The sequence below is a fragment of the Apodemus sylvaticus genome, chromosome 21, assembly GCF_947179515.1.
Source record: "Apodemus sylvaticus chromosome 21, mApoSyl1.1, whole genome shotgun sequence".
Taxonomy (NCBI): domain Eukaryota; kingdom Metazoa; phylum Chordata; class Mammalia; order Rodentia; family Muridae; genus Apodemus; species Apodemus sylvaticus.
Window position 1 is genome coordinate 22,861,641 of NC_067492.1, and position 22,652 is coordinate 22,884,292.

Here is a 22,652-nt window from a genome sequence, read left to right on the forward strand (position 1 = left end):
TCCGGTTTACTAGTAAATGCCAAACATGGATCAGCAGCTGCATCCCGTCCACTTGGCAGACACCACACACGAATCAGCAAAGACAGCTCAATCCAGAAGAAACCGTGAGGCTTGCCAATCAGCCTGAGTCCTCTGAAGTGGCAAGAAACCCCAGGAACCTCAGGGGAAGTTCTCTGGCAAGTTTCTCTCTATGAAGTCACCACAAGTGAAGCACAGCAACACAATGTAGGACAAACCAATACACACCTGTTGTCAACCAAGACTAGTGAGGTGGAGCAAGGCAACCCAATGCTAGAGCTCGCACTGTCTGTGGGGTCACATTTATATTCTTCCTAAATATCATGTGCCCTTTCCTGTGTCTGCTTCAGCAAAACATCCTTTCACCTGTGTGCCCCAGCAAAAGTCATTTAACATAACTGACTTACCAAAGAAACCAAAGGTTTCCACTTCACAGTTTTTTGTTTGTTTATGTTTTTGGCTGGCTGGCTGGTTGGTTGGTTGGTTTATTGAGACAAGAGTTTCTCTGTAGCTCTGGCTGTCCTGGAACTCACTCTGTAGACCAGGCTGACCTTGAACACAGATATGTTCCTGCCTCTGTCTCCAGAGTGCTGGGACTAAAAGTATGTACAACCATGCTAAGGGTAACACTTTTTTTCAGATTTGATTTCCAATTGGTTTCTCAACTTATGTGTGTGTATATGTACACATATGTAAGTACATGTGCCTATGTGTATGAAGGGGCCAGAGGGGGATGTCAGGTGCTCTATTCCTGTCTACCCTATTTATTTGACCCAGAGTCTCTCACTGAGCCTGACCCTATGCTGGGGGGGGCAGGAGGGGGGGAGTTTAGCAGACTGCAGCAGATCTTGGGGGGGGGGGTAACAGGCACATAAACAGACACACCCAGCTGTCTAGGTGAGCACTGCGTATCCAGACACTCCTTCTCGTGTTTGAACATCGAGTGTTCTCACCTTCTGAGCCATCATTCCTGCCTTCCATTCACAACCTCTGATCCATGTGCAACTTCAAGAAAAAAATAAAGATCTTCAGGCTCTTATTCCGGCAAACTAAACCAAAGCCTCTAAAATGTAGCCAGGTAGTGGTATATTTTTTAAATGCTAAGTGAGTTTATTTGCACTCAAAGTTGAATATCACTACATCATATAAACTATGTAAAGCAGGTCTTAGAGTTTTCCCAGGTGAGGCTCACACCAGGATCGTGTTAAGCACATGAAGAAGTATGAAGCGCTTAGAGGCAGCTGGAAAACTTAAGTAGGAGCCTTCATGTTTAACCAGAAGCCCAGAAACACGGAAAGGGTGCTACCAAATTGTACCCTAAACTACTGTTTTTAAAACGGGGTCTCAGTACATAGCCCTGGCTGGCCTGGAATTCATTCTGTAGACAAGGCTGTCCTCCCACACACAGAGATTTACCTACCTCTGCATCCAAGTACTGGGATTAAAGGTAGCACCACCATGCTCAGTTAAGCAACATTTATATTTAAAAAAAAATGTAAAGAAACCAAAATAACAGCAGGTTGGATCCAGAGAGTGACAGCTACTAACCTGAGTGATGTGTGTGAATATCTGCTCGGACATTCTCTCACACAGAACGGCCAGCAACTGCAGGACCAGCAGCTTCCGCTCCTGGTCTTCTATGAGCAGAGTCTGGTGTTGCTCTAATTCCAGGAGGCTTGCATCGCAGGAGGGCGTGGGAGTGAACCCTGCTTCATTGTCCTCCAGCAGACAAGACAACTCCTAAAACAGAGTGAGAGGACGGGAGGAGAGGAGAGGAGAAGGGAGGGGAGGGGAGGAGAGGGGAAGGGATGGGATGGGAGGGGAGGCAGCAGCACTGAGGATACCACAGCCCTAGGAAGTGATCTGTATTGATTACATACTCCTGAAGTCTCAGCTCCTCTGGAGCCTGGGGAAGAGGACTGCAGGTTTGAGGCCCACTGAGGCCACAGAGAGCCGAGGACCACCCTAGTCGACTCAGTGAGACCTGCCTCAAAATCAAAAAGTAAAAAGAGCTATGAGTATAGAAGCTGAAAGAAAAGGAAAGAAAAACAAACTATAGAGAAATATATGCATAGTGATACCAAGTATGTGAACTTTCACATATACACTGAAAGAGAGAGAGAGAGAGAGAGCGCACAAACAATGGTTTGAGGGACAAAACAAACTCATGGAGATGGGCTTCTGAACTCCACACTTGCACAGTGGCACACGAAGCACCCCACCACCACCACAAACGCACACACAAATAATAAATATAAAAAAGGACTTGTTTGACTTTTTATAACACTTTCACAGTTCTGTCACAAGCCTTCCCTGAACTGAGCCCTCAGGGATATAACTTAGCCAAAGTCCTTTTAAGAGACCATTAGAAGCCTTTCCTTTAAGACAAGTCAGAAATAAACCTCTATTAACAGAGGATTCATTATTGAGGGTTTGGTAAGCTTCTCTGCTGTGAATTCCCATGGAAGGGGAAACCTCAAGTTCCCTAACAATCAGTGCTGTGCTGCAGTAGCTGACAGCTGAGTGATGGCTGTCAACTGCGCCTGGGCAATTTCCCTCCCGGGAGACATTCTGAAGTGTCGGCGGGGCAGTTTTGGTTGTCATAATTGGCGGTTAACAAAGGCATTTAGTGGGTAGAGGTCACAGATGGTGCTAAATATCCTACAAAGAACAAGACAACCACAACTGAAGAACACACTTATCTACACCAAATGTCAAGTTTGCCAAGAGGAAGTTCTCCTAGTTTCAAGCAGGGCTTCCTTAACATTTCAACTCACAATCCCTGAAAAATGTTAACACAACTCCATGTATGGATGTGCATAAAAGGGATGAACTGGTCAAGTGCAGAGTGGCAATAAATTATAAGGAAATTTACTTTAAAACAAGTCTTTGGCATACATGTGCTTTTACCATCTATTAAAGATGAACACATTTGCATACTAATGAGATGCTTGATTAATTTTACATTAAGAACTCAATCCTAAATATTTGACACTGCAGAATGTGCAGCATCTTCAAAGTTACTTAAAGCAGATCCTCATTTTGATTTTTTATCATCGAGCTAAAAATTCAGCTTTCCTTATATATATAAAATACAAAAATAAGCCGGGCGGTGGTGGTGCACGCCTGTAATCTCAGGACTCTGGGAGGCAGAGGCAGGCGGATTTCTGAGTTCGAGGCCAGCCTGGTCTACAGAGTGAGTTCCAGGACAGCCAGGGCTACACAGAGAAACCCTGTCTCGAAAAAACCAAATCCAAAAAACCAAAAAACAACAACAACAAAAAAATACAAAAATAGGAAAAATCAGTCAAAGGCCATTTCAGAACTTATTCAAAATTCTGACCTAATCCAAGGCCAAAAATCATTTAGTGATTTTTTTTTAAATGAAAAATCAAGTTCAGCAGCCCGATCAGAGATATTTAAATGTTTATCATTATGCATGCATCTGTGGGGGAGGGGTATGTTCCTGTGAGTTCAGAAACCCAAGGTGGCCATAAGAGGACGGGGATCCTGTGGTGCTCAGGCAGGCTGAGTGGCCTGACAGGGGTGCTGAGGACGTAGCTACAGGTCTCGGGAAGAGCAGCTTTTAACCTGAGCCCCCTCCAGCCCCTCAACCAACAATTTTTAAAATCAAAAATCCTAACACAATAAAATTAAAAGACATACTGGTTTCTTACTTAGCTGCTGAAGAATGATGGTCTTTGTTCCCTGTTGTTTCTATGAAAGCTGAGGTGCTGTGCTTTACAACCTACAGTGACTCCAGTCTGAGTGGAAATACCTCAGGCTCGCTCTTCCTGCTGAATGGCAGGAGGGCCCGAGCGGTGCAAAGTGCGTCCGCTGTGTGTTCAGAGCCCAGGCCTCGCTGAGGCTGCGTGGTGCACGAGCTCTCAGAAACACCCAGCTCATTCCCCACCTGGTGATGAATTACGTTCCGGCTATTTTGTGTTCAGAATTCTTTTAGTGTTGACAAATGTTTTGTGACCCCCACATTTACTATGTGAGCTCCTCTGGAGTCAGGACCCACAGTTTAGGGGGCTTGGGTTGACAGCTTAGCTGGGAGAGGACCCGCCCAGATTGCGTGCATTCCTAGGTTCCATCACAAGAACAGTACAGCGCATGCCTGTAAGCCTAAGCCCTCAGGAAGTGGAGGCAGGGAGAGCAGAATAATCCCTCATCCTTCGGACTGTGTGCTGTCAGGTTAGAAGGGAAACGCAGCCATCCTCCCTCATTCCCCCTGTAACCACTTAATACCTTTTCCGGTCCTTGCCGAGTGCTGGTTGTGGGACTTCCTTTGGCCCCAGACTCCTGTAGTAACTTGTGCCTCATCACGTTAGCTCTGCCTAGTGTCTGCTGGTGACCACTCTCTCAAATCTGTCCTGAGAGTGTCTGGAGTTTAAGGGTGGACAGTGTCTGGGAACGTGAGGCTGACATTTCTAGAACTTGAAGTAGGGGCGTTTCTTTTGGCGTTCTTGGCTCCGTGTTCAGGCCCGTCTCTGCATCAGCCGCACACTCTGATGTCTAAGCAGTTGTGATGTGTGTCAGGGCCCTCACATCGCTGCTTAGACTGTGTGAGGCCACACAGGCTACGGGAGACCCTTCATGAAACAAACAACCTGGGATTTAGAATAAAGCCCTTTGATTGAGTAGTGGTAGCATTCTGTTTTGTTTGTTTTGGAAACAGTCTCCTTATATAACCTGTGCTGGCCTGAAATTCAAAATTGTTTTCCTGCCTCAGCTTCCAGAGTGCTGCTATTAAGTTATTACAGGTATGTATCACCACACTTGGCTAGTTTGAGCCTTAAAAAAAAAAGATTCATTTATTTTTATTTTATGTGTATGAGTGTTTTGTGTGTATGGACACTGTGTGTGTGTGTGTGTGTGTGTGTGTGTGTGTGTGGTGCATGTAGAGGTCAGAAGGATGCCCTGGAACTGGAGTCACAGAAGGCTGTGAGCCACCATGTGGGTGCTGAGAACTGAACAGGCCTTCTGCAAAAGCAGCCAGTGTTCCTACCCAAAGAGTAGCTGGAAACAGCGCATACACGTGCACTCACAACTGCTTAGACATCAGAGTGTGCGGCTGATGCAGAGACGGGCCTGAACACGGAGCCAAGAACGCCAAAAGAAACGCCCCTACTTCAAGTTCTAGAAATGTCAGCCTCACGTTCCCAGACACTGTCCACCCTTAAACTCCAGACACTCTCAGGACAGATTTGAGAGAGTGGTCACCAGCAGACACTAGGCAGAGCTAACGTGATGAGGCACAAGTTACTACAGGAGTCTGGGGCCAAAGGAAGTCCCACAACCAGCACTCGGCAAGGACCGGAAAAGGTATTAAGTGGTTACAGGGGGAATGAGGGAGGATGGCTGCGTTTCCCTTCTAACCTGACAGCACACAGTCCGAAGGATGAGGGATTACTCTGCGGCTGCAGAACCTGCTATTAACTTCAAAAGCGATCTTACTGTCAACACGGCGCAAGGCTTAACTCTTTCATAGACTAACAAGGCAGCTTTGTTCATGTCTAACATTTCAATGCAGATGGGCTAGCACAGTGGGCAAAGCACCCCGGTCCCACTGATGATCCTTCTCTTGTCCACTCCAGAGCCTATGAGCAGCTGAATTCATTACTCTTTGTCTTCTGTTCATTCGTCCTAAACTGGAAGCTACATTTTAGGACCTAAAATTACGACAAAGGCTCTCCTAGAGCTCCAGACTGGATCGGTCTAACAGTGTGGGTACTTACCTTCAGACAAAAGATGAAGAAATCTCCTGCCAGCCCACAGTGCTGGCAGTGCAACAGCAAGTCCCCAAGAAACTCCATCCGGCTCTGCTCTGAGGACACCTTCTGGTACAGGACTTCATCTTCATCACCACTGCAACAAAGGACAAAATCGCCACGTCAGTGGCAACAAGCGACGTGCTTCCTAGAAATCTCAGCAGTTCTCTTTTTTAAAAGGCTTATTCTATGCTGTCTGTGTAGCCACCGGGGCACATGTGTGTTGGCACAAGGTCGCATGTGGATGTCAGAGGACAAGTCTCAGGAATCAGTTCTCCTGACACCTTGTGATCCAGGAGTCCAACTCAGGTTTGGGCCTGAGCACAAGCACCTCAGAAGCCAAAATCTCATGTCACATTCTAAAGTAACAATATTTCCATATAGGTAATCTCCAGACAGATCTTGAAAATATTTACCTTTATCTCCAGGCTGAAGAATGCAAGGTATTTATTATTAGAAGCTAAACTGCTATAGTCTATATGATCATTTATTTCTCCAATAGGAGAAGAGTTGTGAAAGAAGTGGCTTTAGACACGATTCATTGAAAAATTTAAAAAAAGAAAAGGTCAGGTGTGTCTAAAAAAAATGATCATTGATGCTATGAGTGATAGTTCATCCTTATGTCACATACTTAGGATGATGTAGGACGATTGCTTCAAGTTTGAGGTCAGCCTGGACTACACAGTAAATTTTAGACCAACCTGAGCTATATAGCGAACAAGCAGCAACAATAAAAAGCTTAAAAAGATCTGCCTCCTAAACTCACATCTGAGCGCTCCTGTAGAGCTGGGCTATTGTCTCTGTCTGTTTCTTCTTAGACAGTCTCATTATATAGCATAGGCTGGCACAGAACTCACTAGGAAGACCAGACTAGCTTTGAACTCACAGAGATCTGCCTGCCTCTGCCTCCCAAATGCAGGGATTAAAGATGTGCGCTACTGTGCCTGACTTAAAATTTCTTTAAAACAACTTCTTACTGGAAAATTCTACTGAGCTAATGGCACAGTAAAAAGAAAGTGGTGAAACAGATCAGCTGCCTGCCCTGCCCTGCCCTGCCCTGCCCTGCCCTGCCCTGCCCTGCCCTGCCCTGCCCTGCCCTTGGGGAACTAGCAAGGCTTTGGGAGCAAGTGATAACCGGACACACACACACACACACACACACACACACACTTCTCAATTTTTTGGAAACTCTGACTGCTTTAAGTGTCTGTGGGCCCTATTTTTTTAAACCCAGGTGTTCGTGTAACATTTGTATGTATAGCCAGGTGGTGGTGGCACATGCCTGTAATCCTAGCACTCTGGGAGACAGAGGAAGAGGCAGGCGAACTTCTGAGTTTGAGGCCAACCTGGTCTATAGAGTGAGTTCCAGGACAGCCAGGGCTACACAGAAACCCTGTCTTGAAAAAGCCAAATCCAAAAAACCCCCAAAAAAACAAAAAAACAAAAAAAAAACAAAAAAACCCAAAAAAAACATTTGTGTGTGTGTGTGTGTGTGTGTGTGTGTGTATGTATGTATAACATCAAAAGGACTACACCCCTAGCCTGGGCAGACACCCCAAATTTTAAGGAGTGGTTGCTTCTGGCAATGGATGGTAATCACTGGTTACTAACTATATTCTCATCAGGAAGTAAAATAATAATTTCAATGAGAACAGTGGGTTTATATATATATATATGCATTAATTAAGAGTGCCAAATAATTCCAAATTCTTATACACAATGGGTAAAGAAATAAACCTGCTAAAATTCAACAGTTCTCAGGAAGCTTCCATTCATTCTGATAATTTTACTTTATTACCTACTTTTTTCGATTTTCGTCAAGTCAATCATATTCGTTTATGTTTTAAATTTTTGCCAAATTAATCATGACTATCATGCTGAATTTAAACACCTCAACAAATAGCAACTCTCTGAATGTGACCGGAGTGAGCACCAGGACCAGAGACGTACTCCACGTCAATAACCATCGGATGCTTAGGTCCTGAGAAAACAGCCTCCTCCTCCACAAATCATCAGAAAGTGGAAATAAAGTAAAATAAATACAGACTCCTGGGGCTGGGAGCACAGCTCAGTTGCCTCGTATGCATGTGGTCCTAGGTTTAATCTCAACATAACAAAAATAAAATAAAACAAAATAAAATAAAATACTTGCTAGACACTGGAGAAATAAATCATCCGATCTACTAAAATCTATTAAGTATTTTCTAATCCATTCTTATGAGAAACAAACCTCATTACAAAATTACCAAGGACAATGATCAGACAATTTCCCTTAAGAGTAGGACTGGGGAGGAGGCAGAGGACCTGGGTTTGATTCCCAGCGTCCACACAGTGGCCCATACCCATGGGGGACTGGATACCCTCTGCTCCATCAGGTATGCATGCAATGTACAGATACATACAAAACAAATACATAAATAATTTTTTAAAAAAAGGTGTGCAAATCCATACTGCACTTTGAGTCAGAAGCACACTGGACTGCTCTGGAGCTAAGGATGAACATGTGCAGCCCTTTGCTCTGAGTTACTGGCGAACACTGAGCAGTTACTGGGCTCGCTGTGGTGTAGAGCCGTGAGGCCCCAGTAAACCACACCTTCTATTAGCTGGCATCTTGGAATGACACCCAGAGAGAGCATCATTTAAGGCTCTGGTTTCTTTAAAGATTATAAATAGCAAGCGCCTTGGCTGCCCATCTCTGGTTTCCTTTCCATCAGCGCCCCCTAGCGGCTGGCTCACACACGTGTCATATATAAAATTCTATCAGGCATGACAAGCGAGGATGGGTAAGCTCACCTAATGGCCTCTTTGATGGTAACCACAAGGCCACCGTGCATAGCAGCTCTAAACTGACACTGAGGGTGGAGAGCAGGCACAGCTTTGTCCAACCCCGAAAATCCTTTCAGGCTGGCGATAGCCTTCTTCCTTTCCAGCTTCACCAGAGCCCATAACAAGATCTCTTGGCAAAGTGACCTGGCAGACAAAGCAGTTATGAATGAATGAGTTTATCATACTCCATGAAGCTAGCAAGCTATCTGGGGTGGGGGTGGGGTGGGGGAGGGGAAGACTGTCAGGTTCCACTTCATCCCAGTGCTGCCCGGTCACTGGCTGCTGACACAGGCGTTAGAGTGCAAAGACCCTGGAGGTCACCCAGGGACAGCCTAACCCTCTGCTCTAGAAGCAACCCTGGTGGCCACATGAGCATCAAGTGATTTTTTTTTTCTTACTTCAAGTGTGTTCTACCTTTAGATCAGACACTATAAATGAAAGTTTGCAATGAAAAATAAATCCATTATCAGGGGATCAACAGCTGGTGACCAAGAAATGGCCTGATGCTTTCTTTCCCAGTGCCATCTATCTCACTAGGAGGGGCTGGGGTAGGCACACACACCCCTGTCAGTCTTTGATGAGGATGGAACAGTGCTATGAGAATTTAGGGTTCTTTTTACTTTTTTTTAAAAGATTTATTTTTATTTTTAGGCTGGACATGGTTGCACATACCTCTAATCATAACTACATGGCTGAGTGTCTTTCTTGACCATTAGCAGTCATGCTAATGTCTGCTATGAGTTATTGAACTTATACTTTGTCAGGGACCTTGCTAGGGACTCCAGTTCACCCACTGTCTTCATAGTAACCCAAGAAAGGATGGAACTATAAACTCTTACCATGTGGAAGAAACGCCATAAATTAGCCAGAAAATAGAGCTAATCCAAAAATAAATCTTTTTAAAAATTAATCTATTTAATGTTATATGGGGTGGGGGTGCTCTGCCTGCACGTATGTCTGTGTATCAGATGTCCTGGGACTGAAGTTAAGTTGTTAGCCTCCATGTGGGTGCTGGGAATGGAGAGGAGCTCTTAAACCACTGAGCAATCTCTCCAGCCCCTAAATGAATCAGTTTTAAAGTAACACAGAAAGGTGTTTCTGGATGACTAAGAAGCCCCTTCCTTCGATACTCAAGACTGCATATTAATGCCAAATTCCAGGCTAAGCTGTGCTGTCACATTCGAATCCAGACTTTTCAGACTTATTCTCCTACACTCCACCAGGGTGTTCTGATCTACCACTGGTTTCCCGCTACCCAGAGACAGTAAAACGCTGGATTTCTTACTGATCAAACAATGGCATGTGGATCCATGGAAGTACCAGTCCCTTCTGTTGTATAAAATAGGCTATGGAAAATTATCCCCAAAACTACTCCCAATTTCCCTCAACCTGCAAAATTCTCGTTCTTTTCTGTGTAAGTCAAGTAAAAGAACCCCAAACATCTTCCTGACTTTGAGAGAAAATCGAGCCCTAATTTAAACTTCACTGTTTACAGGCAGATGAGATTCTAATTCTAAGCGTATCCGGTCTGTGTGCTTACCTTAGGTGAGACACACTCTGCTGAGTAAAACAGCAGAGAGAAAAGAGCACCCCGAGGACCGGAAGCAGGGAGTCCAGCAACACCGGGAGAGGCTCATTTGCCGCCACATAAACCTAGGGACAAGGACACAGTGAGACATACCACGAGCAGGCCAGAGCAGAGAGCACTCATTGCCAGCCTTGCACAGACCCAGCAGTCTATCTTAAACAGCACTTTCTTCAGATGCACACAGCTCTAGTCTGTGCTCAGCCTGGCAATGCAACCATGTTGGCTGAAAGCATTGAAGGGTGGGTTCCAGTACCTCTGTCACACAGACTGAAAAACAGCCCAAAGACAAGGGAATGCACCTACTTCCTGGCCCTTGCCTGCCTAGCTTCCAGCTGCCTCTAAGCCCCCAGAGTCTACTGTAACCTTTACAGTAACTATCCCACTGCCGATGGCTGCTGTAACAGTTAATTACTATCAATTAGGGAAACTAGAACCCAGTCCTAAAGACAAGGTGTTGAGCTCATTGTGGGAGTGGGGGTAGGGGTGGGAGGTGGGGGCTGGGGGGTGGTTTGTGCTGGACAGCCCTTGGGCCTGAAAGAAAAGGAAAATTAAACTAAAACCTAGGTTAGAAACAAAACAGCTCACCGTGGTTCATCGCTTCCAAATGGTGCTCTATTCTCCTTAGATTAAGATCTGTTCAAGGGATATGCTCGCAGTAGCTCAAACTCCGAAATCCCAGCATTCAGGAGAGCAAAGCACAGGGCTGCTGTGAGTTTGATCCTGCTGGGGCTATAGTGAGAAATGCTCTTTTTTTTTTAAGGCCTTATGGTCATGTCTCAACTCTCAGCAGCACCAAGGCAGAATGAGCAAGATCACTGAAAGTTTTAGGCTATCCTGGACTACACAGCAAGTTCCAGGTTAGCCTGGGTTACCTATCAATGCCTTGTCTTTAAGGGAGAGAAAGACAAGAAAGAGTGGGGGCAGGGGTGTTGGAGAGAGAGTCAGTAAAGCACTTGCTGTGAGAACGAGAGCACCTGAATTTGGTCCCCAGCACCCACATAAAAAGTGGGCACGGGCACGAGGGTTACTGAGCGCTAGGACGCAGAGACAGGGGTACCTGCAGGGCACCCTGACCTCATCTACCCGACGCGGTGAGCCCAGCTTAGAGAAAGACACGATCTCAGCTGAGCGGAGAGCAGCTCAGGAGGCCAGCTAACACCGATCAATCTCTGGCCTCTGAATGTGCATACACACACATGTACACATATGCCCATGAGCATGAACACATACATACAACAAAGAAAAATATATGTAATAATCGCTTCGGTATTTTAAAAAAATTATAACTTCTGAGGCTGGACATGGTAACAAATGCCTGTAACTCTAGTATTCAGAAGACAGAGGGGGGAGGATTGCCTCACACAAGCTGAAGCCCAGCCTGGTCTATAGTGTTCCAGGCCAGCCCGGGCTACATATCACACAGGGGCACACACATACATGCATGTATACATACATACATAGGCATAATACATATATAGGCATACACATATGCATGTAAAATGTATATGCACATATAACTCTCCCTGTTGGTTTTAGCTGTTCTATTTAAAGATGAAGATGGGAACTGTGAAGAGAGCACTAGGGTACAAGGCAGTGCTCTTTCTAAGAAAGGAAAGTCTGTAGAGAGCTTCGTGAAGATTGGGAAAAGCTCTGTCTTCCCAGCAAACCCCGTCCCTTCAAATGAACTCCAACTTTCCACACTCCTCATGCCTCTTGCCTCCTCTGTGGGACCTGATAACTCCTGTGCACGATCTAATTCCATACGCTGCAAATGAACGGCCTCTCAGGGCTGTGTTCACAGGCAAATGCAGGCCTAATTACGGCCTCACCAGCTACAGGAGGCAGAAGAAGAGATCCAGCTGATACCGGAAGGGCCTATTGTCTGGCTCTGGAGCCTGTTCTCACAGTAAGTACTGCGGAGCCGTCCTTCTGCAACAGCACCTTTGGATAAGGCCAACACACATCAGAATTTACTATTTTTGTTTTGTTCTGATTTGTTTTTGTAGTGACAAACACTGAGCCCAGAGCTCACGCAGGCAGCACGCCCTCCACCCTGGGCCACAGCCTGAACTCAAATTTTAATACAGCTTCAATTGAGCATTTTCCAATTACAAAAAAAACTAGTGATTTCATATTTAGAAAAAACTATACAGCTATTTATACAAATATATCATTTAATTAAAACATTTTTTTCAAGACAGGGTTTCTCTGTGACACTCTGGCTGTCCTGGAACACACTCTGTAGACCAGGCTGGTCTTAGAGATCCACCTGCCTCTGTCACCCAGCTATTTGTTTGATTTTTATACAAAGACTCAACGAACAAGTACTAACTGTCAGTTACACACTAGGCAAGTTTGAGGTGCTGTGAATACAGGACAAAGGTGGCTTCAAAAAAGCATACATTCCTGTGAGGGAGATGGAAAACGACCACTAGGTAGAGGGACGGGCTATACGGAAAAATAAAAATATAAAAATAACAATATTTGCCAGGCAGTGGTGGCACACGCCTTTAATCCCAGCACTTGGGAGGCAGAGACAGGCGGATTTCTGAGTTCGAGGCCAGCCTGGTCTACAGAGTGAGTTCCTGGACAGCCAGGGCTACACAGAGAAACCCTGTCTCAAAAAAAAAAAAAAAAAAAAAAAAAAAAAAGCTAGTCATGGTGACTCAAGGCTTTAATCCCAGTACTCAGGAGGCAGAGGTAAGAAGAGTGGCACAAGTTCAAGGCCAGCCTGGTCTTCACAGAGAACTCCAGGACTACATAGAGAGACTGTGTCTGGAAAAAAAAAAAGGGGGGGGGGGAGTGGGAAGAAAGAGAAACAGAAAAACAGTAATCAAACTGCAACTTCTTTTGTGTTCTGTAAAAATTGTGCTGCATCCTAATGGATGGTGTGGTTATAAAGCCAGCAATACTGCTCATTAATTTTTTAAATTAAATTTTATTCACTTGTGCATGTATATATGTGTATACATTCGTGTGTGTGTGTGTGTGTGTGTGTGTGTGTGTGTGTGTGTGCATACGCACAAGCACATGTAAAGCACATATCTAGAGATCAAATCATTGTTTGCCAGAGTCAGTTCTCTCCTTTCCCCAAATGAGTTCGGAGAACTGACTCAGGGCATCAGACAGAGCAGCAAGCTAAGATTCACTCCTCGGCCATCTTGCTGGCCCCCAACAATACATATTAAATGACCCAGCTCAGGGACGGGGAGATGGCTCAGCAATTAGGAGCGCTTGTTGCTCTAGCAGAAACATGGTTCAGTTCCCAGCACCCACATGGTGATTCACAGCTGTTTGCAACTCCAGTCCCATGAGATCCAAGGACCTCTTCTGGCCTCCACAGGCATGGGCTCACACACCTTCACACTGGCAAAATAGTCAAACACATTAAAAAATTAATTAAAGTCCAAGACAAACTTGGTTAATTCTCTTGGTTTTATGGACCTATTTTACACTTTACTGTTTGAAATATTTATTGAAATATCTAAACTTTTAACTTGATTAAAGTGTTCTGTTTTCTGTTCTATCAGTCCTGGCATTAAAGATAAAGCCCTTTTGGCTGGAAGTGTTCCCGGTTACTGAGTGTTTGCAACAGTAAATAATAAACGCCCAGGGATGTCAGCACTGAAGGGAGCAGGCTGTGATGGCTGCTTCAACTCTGCTTTAGGAAATGCTTTCCGAGGGGGAAGGAATGGGTGCCCTAGTTTTCTAGTCAGAGGGTGAGGGGTAAAACACAGGGACCAGTAGGGAGCTGTGGCAACTCTTAGAGCTCAAAGCAGATTCCACTGAGAGTATAGAGTCATCCAGATGACCGTGAAGGCAGTCTGGGATTCCTGTCCCTTTCAGGAGATTTCCACGTGCCTGAGACTGCACCTTGGCTTTCGAAGGTGTCTATATTAAGAGTTCCACAGGCCTTCACGTCTCTATGTATGTTCAGAGGACTGCTGTACAACAGAGGATAGATCTACACTACCGCCATTCTGTTTGTCTGCGAGGTCCCTGAGGGCAGCGGCTGGCCCTCAGCCATTCCTGTATCAACCTGGCAAAGCGCCCACACTCAGTAGGTCCTGGCACACTCTTGAGAAGGACTACACAAAAAGACACGGTGAGCAAACAAGTCTGGGTTTTTATTTTCACAACAATCTACTTATGTAGAGAAGTTAAAATATCCTGTATCTTTTTTTGTTTGGTTGGGTAAGGGTTCATGTAGCCCAGACCAACCTCTAACTCATTATGAACTTTTTTTTTTTTTTTGAGACAGGGTCTTATTATTTAGCCCTGGCTGTCCTGGAGCTCACTGTATAGACCAGGCTGGCCTCAAACTCAGATATCCATTAGCCGCTGCCTCCTGAGTGCTGGGATTAAAGGCGTGTGCTACTATGCCAGGCTATTTTTGTTTTTACTATTTATTTGTTTACTTACTTACTATGAACTTTCTAATCCTCCAGAGTTAACCTCCCCTGTACTGGGACTGAGGATGGGCCATCTCATGCAGTTTATGTGCCATGTTAGAGATGAAATTCATAGCTTCACATGTCCTAGGCAAGCATCCTAACAACTTAGCTGCATTCCCCAGGCCTCTCTTTATCTTTGTATAGCTACAGACTACGCACTGAGTACTAGTTAACTTAACAGGATTATAGAACCTCAGCTACAGAAGAAAAATCTGAACATAAGGCTACATTTTATATTGATCAATTTCTCTATATTTCTGGCAGCTAGAGTATCTCCAGTAGGATTTGCTAAAAATTTAAATTACAGAGAAAGGAAAAAAAAATAAGTAAAAGAATCATTTCAGGCAGTGGTGGTATAAGCCTTTAATCCCAGTACTTGGGAGGCAGAGGCAGGAGGATCTCTGAGTTCCAGGCCAGCCTGGTCTACAGAGTGAGTTCCAGAACAGCCAGGCTACACAGAGAAACCCTGTGTGTGTGGAGGGGGAAGAGGGGGAATTATGTGTTTCTGTTTCAGAGAAACAAAACAGAAAGGCATCACAAGCTCCACCCCTCATTTCAGAAACTGTGGCTTTAGTCTTCTCATTGCAATTGTGAGTATGGTGTGTCTGCAGGTACTCATGGGAGCCAGAGGGGCTGAATCTCCCTGGAGCTGGAGCCACCCAACTGCCTGGGAATCTGACCTGGCCCTCTTCAACTGCAGTGCAGACTCTGAACTACTAAGGCGTTCTCCAGTCTTGTGACTACAGTCTGGAGCCTAGCCCCAGAGACCACTACAGCTACTGAGAACTAATTAGGGAGTCAGGAGACAGGAAACTTGGGTGTGTACTTTGATTCTGCCACATATGAAGTTGCTCAAAATCATACATATGATTATATATGTATGTATATGTGTATGAATGAACATGGATAAGACCTTTTTACTTTTGAGACGGCTTCATTATATAGACCAGGCTGTCCCTGAACTCACGAAGATCAGCCTACCTTTGATGATCCAATGCTGGCATTAGAGAAATGTGCCCTGATTCCTGAAGGATAAGACACTTTTGGAAGGTTGGCTGTTTGCTTGTTTGGAATTTTCTCTTTAGTGATTTTTTTATGTGTATGTAAATGTGTCTGTGTGCTACATGTGTGTAGAATCTAGAACGGGGATCAGATCCCCTGCAGCTGGAATTCCATGAAGTTTTGAGCCATCAGCTATGGGTGCTGGGAACCAAACTCCAGTCCTTGGAAGAGCAGTATTACTTTTAACCGCCGAGCCATCTCTCTAGCCACACACTTTGGTATTTTTGAAACAGGATCTTACTCACAGGCCAATACTCACTGGGCCAATACTCACTGGGTAGTCAAGGATGACCTTTAATCCTCCTGCCTCTGCTTCCTAAATGCTGGGGGTCCAGTCCTACACTATCATGAAAATGATATTTGTTTTGATGCAGTGCTAGAGACCAACTCAAAGTTTCTTGCATGTTAGGCAAATAATCTACCATTGAATTATACTCCCAGTTCCCAAGACATTTAAATCTTGGGGTTGTTCTTTTTTTTATTTTCAATTTTCACTTTATGTGTATGAGTGTTTGCCTGGATGCACATATGTATGTTCACCACATATGTGCCTGTGCCTGAGGAAGTCAGAGGTGGGTCTTGGTCCCTGAGACTGAACTATGAGCAATTGTGAGCCATGATGTGGGAATTGAACCTAGGTCCTCAGGAAGACCAGCCAGTGCTCTTAGCTGCTGAGCCATCTCTCCAGCCCCATCTCAGCTTTTACACTTACCATATAGCTATTAGAGGGGTCGATCATGACAGTTCCTGTGTTAAGTCAAATGCCCAGCTGTATACAATGCAAATTTAGTTATATTCTATTAAAATTACTTTTGATACTATAATAAATGAAACTACTATCCTTAATGTATGGCTTTATCTTAATACAATCATGATGGGGATACTCAGATCAGATGGAATCAAGACGGCTGAATAAAACACTGATGTTTAGAACAGGCTGGACCTTGATTTTACCTGTTAAAAACTAAGCTAGTCAAATGCTGCCCTCAACTTCAGAACAGGGATCCTTTTGATAGCGGCATTCCAGAACTTCTAATGCACTTGCTGAGTTTAATTAAGACATGTGAAAAGAAAAAGAACAAGACTGTTACCTAATATAGCAAGTACTCTGCACTGTGCAAGCTCTCAGAACATATTGCCTAAAACAGTCTTTTTTTAAAAAAGAGTTTCTTTGAGCCAAAAAGGAACTGACAGTTTTTGAACACTTATGTGCTACAGTATGCTTTGAACCTACCAAAAGTTACCTTATTTCACCGGGCATAGTGGCATATGCTAATAAAACCAGCACTTGGAAAGTAGAAAAGGGATCAGAAATGTAAGGCCAGCCTAGGCTACATGAGACCACCTCTCAAACAAAAAAGTTACTTTCCATCCCTACAACTCAAATGGTAACTATGTTACCTAAAGTCACCCAGTTAAGTCCTCCCTGGGGCTAGAGCAGAACCCGCATATGTTTGGAGGTCCCAGCATTTCCAACACATTACACTACAGAGTCAGAACTGATAACCCAACATCCGTAACTTCCGTAGCTCTCAAGGACACTTCCGCTGGTCCTCTGCTTGAAATTTAAGGTCATAGTTCAATCATATGAAATTTCTAAAAAGACCTTCTTCTAAGAAGAGGCTAAGGTAAGAGAACTATTTCCTAGAAAGCCTTAAAACTTCTTAATTTTTCACACTAACACACACAAATTGAGTTGAAGGCCAGCCTGGGCAACCCAAAAGTGTCTCAAACAAAGAAGCAAAAATTTATATGGAAAGATATGTCTAGGTTATCTGCAAATCTTAACCCTTTACATGAGACACTTAAGAATCCTTGAATTTTTAAAACTTTAAAATTCTTAAGCCAATTCCCTAAAGAGTCTAAAAACAACTATAGAGCCTGTATTTTTAACAAGTAGTTATTCTAGTTTTTTCTAAAGGTTCTTCTCATCTAAGTTTCTATTATTCCAACTTTCTCTGTAAGAACTAATTAAAAATCCAAAAAGAGTCAAACTCAAAATCTGACAAAGCAACCGTAATTAGAAACCCACTGCATTGGATGGGAAATGACCTGGATAATTAAAGTCAAGATTCACCAAATCTGGAAACAGAGATAAAATGGAAATGAGGAAATACAAAATAAACGAATTAACTATCTTCTAGTCTTTCCTACACTGCACTTCTGCTCTTCAGAAGCCTTGGGCAAATGCTGTAATTAATACTTCAGGACAACCCTCCCCGCCCCCCATCTGAGAACAGGGCCTGTCTGCAAGGGACAGACATGTCCAAACAGGAGAGCACAGGGAGTTTCCTGTGCCAACAAGACACCTGGGCCTGTTCACCTCTCCAGACACAGAAAACATGAAACCAGGTGTGCCAGGAGGACAAAAGAATACAAGTACCGTGGGCCGGTCCCAGACCCCCACCAGGGAGTGGCCCGGTCCCAGACCCTCATTAGGGAGTAACTCAGGAATTACCCCTTACTCCTTTCTAGGTGCAGATAATTTACAGGAGGAAAGGCCCAGAGCACAAGAAGTGTGCACCTGAAAGCGCTCCACCTGGTCCACCAGAGCTATCTTAATCAGGTGCGCTCTCTCTCTCTCTGCTATAGAGAAGGATGCACACATCAAAAGATCTTCCTTCCTCTTACTCCCACCGCATAGTTCTGATGTGCCACAGGAAAATCAAAACAAAATTAAGACATCAGAGTAGAGCACTTACTTTTTTCCCCTTCCCTTCTCAGGCTAGTATGCCTGAGAGCCTGAGTTACAACCTCAGCATGACCAAAACATAATGAATTTTATGACATGTGAATATCTCAAAATGCATAGAAATTAGAGGATATGCAAGGAAGTTAGAAGCTAGAACCCATAATCAGGGAACGAAAAACTACTCAAAGCTAGGCAATGGTGGGGGGCGCACACCTTTAATCCCAACACTTAGGAGGCAGAGGCAGGTGAATCTGATCTCCAAGTTTGAGGCCAGCTTGGTCTACAGAGTGAGTTCCAGGACAACCAGGACTACAAAATCTCCCTGTCTCAAGGAGAAAGAAAATCAATAGGGTTGATTCCCACTTCCCTGAAAGGAGGTTGATTCACTCATAAGTAGACTGACTCCATCCCACCCCACCCAAAAGAAGGCAGGAGAAAAGGCCCTGTGGTTAAGAGCACCAGCTTTTCTTCAGGAAGACCTGAGTTCAATTCTTAGAACTCACATGGCAGCTCGCAATCATTCAAAATTCCAGACTCAGGGAATCCAAAGCTCTCTCCTAGCCTCTGACGGTACTGCATGTATGAAGTACACAGATACATGCATGCAAAACACCCAAACACACAAAAAAATTTAAAGCAATAGTAGAATTAGAAGACAAAGGGGGCTGAAGAGATGGCTCAGTGGTTAAGAGCACTGACTGCTCTTCCAGAGGTCCTGAGTTCAAATCCCAGCAACCACATGGTGACTCACAACCATCTGTAATGGGATCTGATGTCCTCTTCTGGTATGTCTGAAGACAGTGACAGTGTACTCATATGCATAAAATAAATAAATCTTTAAAAAAAAAGACAAAGACATTAAAATCACTGTAAATATGTATTCTATATTTTCAAAATAGTAAAGGAAAGATGAACAAGAGCAGTGGAAGGTAATTAATTCAAGGCTACCCTGGACTACAAGTGGGGAGATCCTGCCTCGGAGGGAGAATGTCATGTTAAGATCACATTCTGTGTGGCCTCATATAGGAGAGTCCACAGAGACAAGAAGTAGAATAGCTGTTGCTTAGGGCTGGGGTTGGGTGGGTGGGGAGTGAGGAATGCTGGGTAAGGATGGGAGGCTTCCCTTAGGGAAAAGATTTTCTACGATTATATTGTGATCACGGTTGCACAACCCAGAACTACACGCTTTCAGTGAATGTACTGTACGCTGTATGGATTTTATCTCAGTAAATCCATTCACAGAAGGAAGAGAGAGAAAACAGCTGGAAATGTTCCCAGACGCCTCTTGGAAACTAAACAGCCTCTTGTTACCCATCGAGTGGCTGGATCAAGTCACGCTTTCCAGATGTCTCCTCATTTCCTGCGTGTAAACTGTACACTATAATTTAGTATTAGCAGAATGTTAATAAAGATTACACTGTCTTTGTTGCTAAATTCCACACAGTGTTTACCATTTTCCTCCAGCATACACAGTTCCTCTGTTTTCTAACTGCAGCTGGCTGCCAAGACCTAGCGGGCAGCAGCAACTTCTGCAGTGTCCCTGCGCCTTCACTACAGTGCAGGCCACACTCAGCACTTCAGAGAACTGATGGCTGACTCTCCGCAGAGAAAGGGTCTTGATTGTTGTTGTTTGTTTTGTCTTTCTGGTTGAGGAAGCGAGGTTTGAGACAGAGTCTCTCTGTGTGAACACTGGCTGGGCTGGAACTGGAACTCACTTTGTAGACCAGACTGACTTTGAACTCATAGAGATTAGCCTGCCTCTGCTTCTAGAGTGCTGGGATCAACGACATGAGCCACCATGCACAGCTAATTTTCAAAAATTTTTTTGGTAGGGATGGGTGGGGGCGGGGCAGGAGGGCACAGGGAAGGTTGACACAGTGTTCCTTCTGTGTAGCCCTGACTGTCCTGGAATTTGCTCCCTAGACCAGGCTGGCTTCGAACTCACAGAAATCCACCTGACACTGCTTCCCAAATGCTGGGATTAAAGACGGAAGGCATCGCTGCCTCGTTGATATTTGAAATTTTAAGCATGCATCTTATATCTACAGATTTATTAGTATCATTTGTAAAATTTTAAACACAAAGTATTCACATATTTACATAAAAGACTATGACTTCAGATTCACTCTCAGGAGGCTAGATGTGGTAGCACATGCCTTAAATCCCAACACTCACAAGACAGAGACAGGCAGATCTCCTGAGTTCAGGACCAGCTTGGTCTACATAGTGAGTTCTAGGACAGCCAGGGATACACAATAAGACCCTGTCTCAAAAAATAAAAATTAAAACATCAAGATTAACATTCACTCTCTGCCCTTACAGCCTGCTGGGAGAAGGGTAAAACTGTCTGGCAGCTCCATAAGCAGTTCCTCAGAGTGAGCAGAGGCCTAGCAGTCCCCTCCTAGGCCTTAGCCAGGAGAACGGAAAACATGGCGCTACAATAAAGTGCACATGACTGGGTAATATTTACAGAGGTTCTTTCACTTTTCAGTGTGTAGCCCTTGCTGACCTGAAACAAACCCGGTAGACCAGGCTAGCCTCAAACTCACAGAGGCCTGCCTCTGCCCCTGGGTGCTGAGATTAAAGGAGTACATGGCCAGCACCTGACTATTGTTTATTTTTCAGTGTGTAGCCCTTGCTGACCTGAAACAAACCCTTGGACAGCCTCCCAAATGCTGGGACTAGAGGCACGGGCTGCAACATTCAGCCCGGAGTTCGGGGTTTGTTGTAGGTGTTGGTGTTGTTGTTGAACTTTTTAAAAGATTATTTTATGTGTATGAGTGTTTTGCTTGTAGTTTGTATGTCTGTGCACCACATGCATGCCTGGCCTGAGGTGACTTGAAGAAGGCACTGGATTTCCTGGATTAGAGCAGTGTTCTCAACCTTCCTAATGCTGCTACCCTTTAATAACAGTTCCTATGCTGTGGTGACCCCAAAGCAGAAAATTATTTTTGTTGCTACTTCATAACTATAATTTTTCTAGTGTTATGAATCATAATATAAACATCTATATTTTCTAAGGGTCTTAGGTGACCCCGTGGAAGGGCAGTCCAGCCCCAAAGAGATTGCAACCCGTAGGTTGAGATCCACTAAATTAGAGTTACAGATGGTCGGGAACCACCACGTGGTTGCTGGAAATCGAAGCCGGGTCCTCTGGAAGAGCAGTCAGGGCTCTTAACCACCGAGCCATCTCTCCAGTCCGACTTTGAACTTCTAATCCTCCTGTGTCAGCTTCCCAAATGCTAGGTTATAAGTGTGTGCCACCACTCAGACTTAGGCACACTCTCTTACGGATTCCACACCACCTCCCAAATATTGCCACACTAAAGACAGAGCTTCCACCACATGAAACCCTGGGGGGCACTCTCAAACCACAGCCTAACCACAGCACTTATGGAAACGTGTGCATGAACTGGCCAAAGCAGCACTATTCATAAAAGCTGACGTGTGGATAAGCAGCAATGGGGCCGACTGGTACAACCGAGTATTACGTGGTAATAAAGAAGATCCAGATACAGAAGAACATTAAAGCACAGCAAATACAACCCACCAGGCACAAAGGTCCTACCAGGGGCTGGAGAGATGGCTCAGCGGTAAAGAGCACCGACTGCTCTTCCAGACGTCCTGAATTCAAATCCCAGCAACCACATGGTGGCTCACAATCACATGTAGTGGGATCTGATGCCCTCTTCTGGTGTGTCTGAAGACAGCTACAGTGTACTTAGATATAATAATAAATAAATCTTTTTTAAAAAAGACCCTACTATGCACATTGATTTATACGCAATGTCTAGACCAGGTACATCTACAAAGGCAGAAGACAGGCAAGGGCGTCCCTCTCCAGGCCGAGAGGATTAGGGAGTGGCGATGCAGGGATTTCAGAGCCACAGCTAAAGAGTTCTGGGAGTTTCTCTGAGGCAATGAAATGCTCTAATATTAATGACGATGATGCTTGTATAAATCTAAAAGTCTAAAAGCCATTGATTGTTATTTGTAGTTCTAAATGTACAAATTATATACGTATGTCAGTAAAGTTGTTACAAGAAAAATTTTACTATACATCCAAATGCCTACCAACTAACATGCAAAAGTGTGGTATGTTGTACTACAGAATTTAGCAGTAAAAAGGCACAAAAATGAGCAGTATATGGTGGTTATCATAGTCTCAACTTCAAGTGACCACAGTTTCCTCCTTTCCTTCCTTCTTTCCTTCCTTCCTTTCTTTCCAGAAATAAGGG

The 22,652-nt window shown here is 44.4% G+C and overlaps 1 protein-coding gene across 3 annotated transcripts in view; it reads right to left on the bottom strand.

The window, feature by feature from the left end:
* Positions 1–22,652, bottom strand: part of Has3 (hyaluronan synthase 3) — a 181,799-nt gene that overhangs the window by 138,428 nt on the left and 20,719 nt on the right. For all 3 annotated transcript variants that reach the window (XM_052166544.1, XM_052166543.1, XM_052166545.1), the window contains 4 exons: positions 10,159–10,271; positions 8,586–8,762; positions 5,760–5,889; positions 1,567–1,758 (listed from right to left, as the gene is read on the bottom strand). In XM_052166544.1, the coding sequence (XP_052022504.1) occupies positions 1,567–1,758; positions 5,760–5,889; positions 8,586–8,762; positions 10,159–10,271 (612 nt within the window). The remainder of the gene's footprint in view (positions 1–1,566; positions 1,759–5,759; positions 5,890–8,585; positions 8,763–10,158; positions 10,272–22,652) is intronic.